This window comes from Erpetoichthys calabaricus, chromosome 9, assembly GCF_900747795.2.
Source record: "Erpetoichthys calabaricus chromosome 9, fErpCal1.3, whole genome shotgun sequence".
Classification (NCBI taxonomy): domain Eukaryota; kingdom Metazoa; phylum Chordata; class Cladistia; order Polypteriformes; family Polypteridae; genus Erpetoichthys; species Erpetoichthys calabaricus.
Genome location: NC_041402.2, coordinates 93,751,466 through 93,758,138, shown reverse-complemented (window position 1 = coordinate 93,758,138; position 6,673 = coordinate 93,751,466). Strand labels below are relative to the sequence as shown.

At 35.7% G+C, this 6,673-nt stretch overlaps 1 protein-coding gene across 2 annotated transcripts; it reads right to left on the bottom strand.

Moving 5' to 3' along the window:
* Positions 1–251: 251 nt before the first annotated feature.
* LOC114657953 (uncharacterized) lies at positions 252–6,363 on the bottom strand. Of its 2 annotated transcripts, XM_028809943.2 has the most exons (3): positions 6,227–6,356; positions 2,203–2,383; positions 252–1,154 (listed from the first exon to the last, which is right to left on the bottom strand). In XM_028809943.2, exon 3 carries the CDS (start codon positions 1,146–1,148, stop codon positions 501–503), a length of 648 nt encoding a protein of 215 aa, XP_028665776.1. In that variant the 5' UTR covers positions 1,149–1,154; positions 2,203–2,383; positions 6,227–6,356; the 3' UTR covers positions 252–500. The 2 variants fall into 2 exon arrangements, with proteins under 2 accessions (XP_028665776.1, XP_028665775.1); XM_028809942.2 differs by lacking the exon at positions 2,203–2,383 and having other exon boundaries at positions 6,227–6,363.
* Positions 6,364–6,673: the final 310 nt, after the last annotated feature.

The window sequence follows — 6,673 nt, the reverse complement described above, 5'->3', positions numbered from 1 at the left end:
TCATTGGTTGTTTTTCACTCTGTTTTCTGTGCCATGTCTCTGTACCTTCAACATATGATCACTGGTATATACATTATCATACACTGCTATTTTCATATGTTGTTTCCACTCTGTTACTGTCATGTTCTGTTTCTACAGTGTCAATGCAATGTCATGTCTTCTGCACCATTCATTCTCATTCATGCATTTATGGAACATACAATATATAGATTATTTATGCCTTTATTCAAAATGCAACTTTCAGTCTGACATCATACCACATCACCATTTATTGTTCGTTACTCATATTCTTCTTGCTGCCCATAGGCATTAACTATCTTTTTGAAGATTTTACTGCTGCTTGTAAAGAATACATGCCTGATTGCATGACGTGAATCACAAGATGTGGGAATCATACAATTTAACAATCACATGAAAAAGAAAAACAAATGGAGAAATGCTTTTAATTTAATAATTTCTAAAGAAAACTCAGTATATCTAGGTCCCAGTAATCCCTAATTCTAATTTGGTTTGATTTCAGATTTCTCTTTGCACTTGTGTTTAACCAAGAAAGGGCAGATTGTTTTCTTGCAGCCCCAGCACTGTATGGTTTCATGGTCACACACAGGCCACCCACATGCGATACATTTATTTTGACTGCTAGTTCCTTCATCCAGTTTGGCCTTAGGCTGTGCCCTGATCAGTTCTTCAAGTTTCTTCCTAAATGATGTATCAGTGCAATGTGCAATGCCCACTACAACTAGTCTATCTGGGTCCCATACACAGTCTTCCTCTAATCCTGCAACAGTAGGGGGCAACCATGCAGTATCATAGCCTTGCTGGTGCCAGGTAGTAGCCATATTAAAGTTGTGCTGATCAATCTTCTTGACTTTTCCAACTCGTACTCTGAGCTGAAACACCACTCTGTCATTGCTGCTACATGCTACAGGATAATTCATTGCCTTCATGATATTCCGGCTACAGTATACTCCAGCTCCCAGAGTACCTCCAGAGGATGGACGGAAGCCTGATGTAACGATGGCTTCAGCATTGCTTTTATGTGTGCCATGGAACATAGTGTATCTATGCCCCGTCCTAGGATGCTGTCCAGGCTTTAGGAGTCTTCGTCTCTCAGTATGAGTTTCCCAACCAAAGAAGTGAATAGACATGATAACCTTAGAAATAAATAAATAAATAAATAAACTAAAGATAATTCATAAACTAAAGCAGAAGATCATCCTCAGCCTACATTAACTGCCAAACAGGTGTGGTACCTGGATGGGGGTGGTACCCAGCCAGTACGCCCGAGAAGACCGGAGGAGGGCTTGCGCCTCCTCCAGACCTCGAGGGGGCGACTGCTCTGGTTATATTGGGGGCAGCGGGTACAGAGCTGGGAAGCTCGACCCTGTAGGGGCCTGTGGTCACCGCCAAGCGGCGTCCCCATGCCTGGAGGACCCTGGACCCCAGCACTTCCGCCACACCAGGAAGTGCTGGGGGGAAAAGGAACAGGGACACCCGGAGTGCTTCCGGGGAGACAGCCGGCACTTCCACCACACTGGGGCGTGTCGGTGGGAGATTGCCGAGAACACACCTGGAGCACATCCAGGTGCTTATTTAACACTAGAATTACCAGAGCCTACGAAAAAACTTGCATATCCGGCCCACCTTAAATCGCTTCTTAAATCCGTTCACACCTCTCCGCCAACATCCTTTGTCCTCTAAATGTGCTGATAAAAGACAAGCTGCCAGCAGCCGGCTATTCCATCCCCCCACTGACTTAGAACGTGAGCGAACTTTTCCCAGCTCATGCCTTGATTGATTATGTGGGAGTGAAGTGGAGTTTTACAGTGGAAATAAGACATCGTTATTCTAAAGTAATCTGTGTAAACACATTGTTAAAACAGAAACTTTGTCATATTTTAGTAATAAATGTTACAAAATGTAGTAGGCATAAACTGGAGAGGATATAAAGGGTTTTAAATATTTATGGTCAGATATATTGAATACAGGTTAATTAATTTATCTTGAATTAATCCTAGATTAAACCTAGAATTGTTTTTTCTAAAAACAAAAAAAAAATTATTATTAACCCAATAAATATACCAAATATCTCTCTATTATAAAAGAAAATCTTGAGACGAGACTATTGCCAAGAGATTTTTTCAAGTCCTGCCCTCCTCTTAACCATTTACAGTTAATAGCCCACGCCCACGGTCCTCTCACCTCTCATTTGTGAATGCTTTTCTTAGACACAGTTCCTTCTCTCTCAGCTCTTATAAACTTTTGCGTTTTGCTCACTTAAAGTTCCCAATAAATGAAGACTTATTATGTCCAAATCTTAATGAAGAATTTCATCCCAAAGGATTATCAACAGAAGAAATGAGTACACGGGCAATCCTAGCACCTAGAAACGATGAAGTCAAACAAATTAACGCAAAAATTTTCGATCGGTTACACAGCAAATGGTTAAATGCGTATCAATAGACTATACTGAAACAGTTGGTGGTGATTGTGTGGAAGATGAAAACATCAAATTACAATATCCCATGGAATATCTACAATCGTTAACACCATCCGGTCATCCACCAGCCGAATTTCTGTTGAAAGAAGGATATATCATAATGTTATTGAGTAATTTATATATGAGTAATGAGCTATGCAACACGACAAGATTAGTTGTATTCAAAATTGGTCGAACAATTCTGACATGTAAAATTTTAACAGGCGACAAGAAAGGTAATGTAGTACATCTTCCACAGAAACCATTAGACACCAAAGGAGATCTTGATATGCCATTCATATGAAAACGTTTACAGTTTCCCGTTAGAATAGCTTTTGCTATGACAATTAACAAATCACAGGGACAAACATTCAAAAAAGTCGGTTTATTTATTAGAGAGAAAGAAACGATATTCACTCATGGGCAGTTATACATTGCATTGTCACGATGTAACTCCAAACACAGAATCAAAATTCAAAGCGATATTGACAAAAAGTTAATTCCAAATATTGTCATATTCCAAAAATAAGTTTTACAGTGAAAGTGTAAGTTTAAAAAGTATGTGCGTGTTAATTTCAAAGCTAAACAGAACAAAAACGTATGATGCAACAAATACCTAAACGCAACATGAAAAATAATTTTCTTTCAATTTATTACATTTTACTATTTTTAACTATGGTTAATTACTTGCTGTAATGTAAAATAGTTAGGTCTATTATGCATATGTAACAATTCCCATGAAAATAACAATCTGTTTAAATTGTACATCTGCTTCCCCATATCCAAGCAGCAGAACCGAGAAGTGGCTAGTGCGTAGTGCCTGCAAGGGGGTTGGTGAGCAGGGGGCAAAGCAAAGTTTTAGCATTTTCATTCATATACTAAACCTGCTTTTCCCAATTCAAAGAAACAATATTAAATTATCCACGAATTTAAATGTGCACAGTGCATGCACTCAGGTAAAGAAATATTCAACTAATTATAGAAAGAAAACTACAGATTTCAAAAGGAAATGTTGTTAAATTAAATGCCACGTAAATGATTATAGCAAAATGTTGTGTGTATTTATCTTTACAGTGAAAACACTGATAAATACAGAAGACTGGCTAAAGTGATTGAAGACCGATACCCAACTAGTTTTACATTCAGTACAAAGACTGACAAAACAAATATACCTTTAATCAATTAAATCAAAATGCTCTGTGAAGGGTGGAATCCTGTGTTGTAAGATAGATGGGAAATGTGAATTTCCCAGTAGGAACTGTCATATAAACATCCATCCAAGCACCACCTCCCATTGGGATAATTCAGAGATAACTTTTAAACCAGAATCAACCAAGTTGTAATGTACTACTGGGCTTGCATCTTATTACATTTTATAAAATAAAAAAATACCCACTCAAGCATAAATAGCATTTATATAGATAACACTATAATTAGAGCAGTCCAATGCATATTTAATGCCTTTAGTTTAATTTTTGTTTTTACATAAATCTTAACTAATCTTTCATTGCTTTTTAAACAGAACAAGGAGCAAGTTAATACTGACTTCACATTTCTCCCAAAATGCCAACTGGGGCGGTACTGCCATAAGAAAGCATGCAATTCTGCAGCTTTGTTATGAGTTCAATCCAAAATTCAGGACTCTATGTATCCTTGTAAATATGGCATCTCTCAGACTAATAAACTGTAATTTTTCTTCCTTTAATATTTCTTATATTGTAGGAGCTAACACAAAGCATTATTAAAAAATTAATTATTCTCTTACTATCTTACATAAACGTTTGAATTTCCTTTGTAAAGAAATCAGAATCTTTTCCAGAAAATTGAATTATACAATAATGAAAATAAGGAGTGAAGAGAAGCCGATGGTAACAGTGAATTTTACAGTTACTGCAGGAACCTGAACTTGTGTCTATCCAAATTGCTTAGAAAAATAAACAAAGATGTAAGATATGAAGACATTCACTTAATTTGAATAACGTGACGTGAGGAGGAGTATTTTGGCATTTGAATTAAGCCAAATTAAACTCATTGTGATACACTGTTATATAAAAATAAAATGTAATAATAGTGCTGTATTATCTGTCAAATGGGTATGGCTCAGTTCAGCATGAAAAGTAGGAGATATAACTTGTCAATTTATTCACATCCTTTTGTATTTTTGTGAACATATTTTAAAATAATAATTCATTAATTTAATTCATTACATTTATATAGCACTTTTCTCACTACTCAAAGCACTACCACACAGGTATGACCCAGACCCATGATATCTTTACCTCAAGGCAGTAGTGCTACTGCTGCGCCACCAATGTCAAGCCTGTATAATAGAAACCGATACAGACAGCAATTCAAAAAGTATTCTGCCTCACTCTATAGTTTTTCATCTGAAATGGCAGGTGCACACTTCAAAGCAAAAGCTTTTTATTATATAAAGATAGTATGCCATATCACAAGATCCAAGTTGGACTGATGATTTGAAATGGTATATATGTGAGCAGAATTGGCATATCATTCCAGTTCCTTTTGAAAGATTAAATTAGAGGCGAGTTCTTGCTTTCATGGTTATTTTCATTTATTTTTTTTTTTTTTTTGCAACCTGTTAATATTAACAAAAATTGTGTATCCTGACTTTGCAATAGAATAAATTGTCCAGAAATGACCCAACCTTCAGTTATCATTGGAAACAGTAACTCTAGTGCCTGGTCATGATTTCACAATATGAATTTAAGTTTTGAATTAGTAATTGCAAATTTCGCAAGCTTTTCACAAATGCCTCACTCCCTATGACGATTTTAAAAGGGATTAGAATATTTTCCTGATGGTCAGCATTATTCCATGGTAACTTCAACTGAATTACAAAGTCAAATACAAATTCTGAAACAAACTGCTGCCTGTGATCCAGCCCCTATACCTTGATAAGGATGTGTAGAATTATAGCACAGAATTATAGCACACATCATATTGTATCTATCTTATAAAAAATACTTTCATTTTGCAATTGGGTACCTTTACTTTGAAGTTCTCACTAGAATTATTGCACACGTCATATTGTATCTATCTTATAAAAAATACTTTCATTTTGCATTTGGGTACCTTTACTTTGAAGTTCTCACCTGTCATTTGAGAGAATGCAGACATCGGGTGTCTTTTACGCGTACTTAGAATTGTCTATTGATGACAAAGCAAAATGGGAATGTGAAAATCGCATTGAACGTTAACCTTGAAAAACAAATAATATTTTAGCTTCTACACCGTTGACTTGACATTGGTATATGTTATTCCTTATTTAAAAAAAACAGTTACGCTCCCCCAAAATACCAAAGCTGTGAATAAATTCACATATCACCTTGTACGTTCGTGTCAATTTTATGCGTCTACTGTACCTACTAAGGTTATGTCGTTTTAAAAAACATTTTTAATTTCTACAAAGAAAATGACATTTTATTTAAAAATGGACACTTGTGAGCATAGTATTTCAAATAGTGAGTTAGGTTAGTATGTTTCGATGACTTTATCGTTTAATTTTGGAGAGACTGAGCTTCAAACTGCAAATACCAATCTAATGAAAGAAAATATCAATCACACACTGGTGAGGAAGATATCGACATGTAAAGCCTGCGTTGTAAAGTCACCAGACGACGTCACCCTCTTCGCATAGTAAAATGAAACTTATGAAGGTACGCTTTACCACTCAGTAAAGCGTTAACAATTATTTAAAAAACAAGCACACGGTATACTACTTACTCAACTTAGAAATGTCACGGTAGTAGAAATTTATTTAAAAAAAAAAAAGTTAAACGGTAAAAACTGGCCAGCTGTGTCAGCAGTCTCGATATTCGGTTTCCAGCGTGTCGCCCCAAACGCGAGATTTTACTTTCGTTTATTATTACACACGTTTGCGGCACTTCCCGTTTTTCTTACGTTTTCGCATGACGCTGGGCAGCACTCTGCGTTTGATATGTCAGCCGATTCTGCGACATTACACATCAATGGAAATTCCAAATTTGTTAAAAAAAAATACTAATAATAAATTATATATCTTTTTGTATATTTCAAATATGTAACAACAACCAGTGCGATGTGTTCTTTTAAAAATGCTATACATTTCATAGTTTTATGTTAATTATAACATAACATATTAAAAAATATATAATTTTATACAGCAGAATATTTTAGTTTCCTAATGTGTGC

What these genes read in the sequence shown, in the direction of transcription:
- LOC114657953 (XM_028809942.2), bottom strand. Translation starts at nt 1,148, where the DNA reads ATGTCTATTCACTTCTTTGGTTGGGAAACTCATACTGAGAGACGAAGA.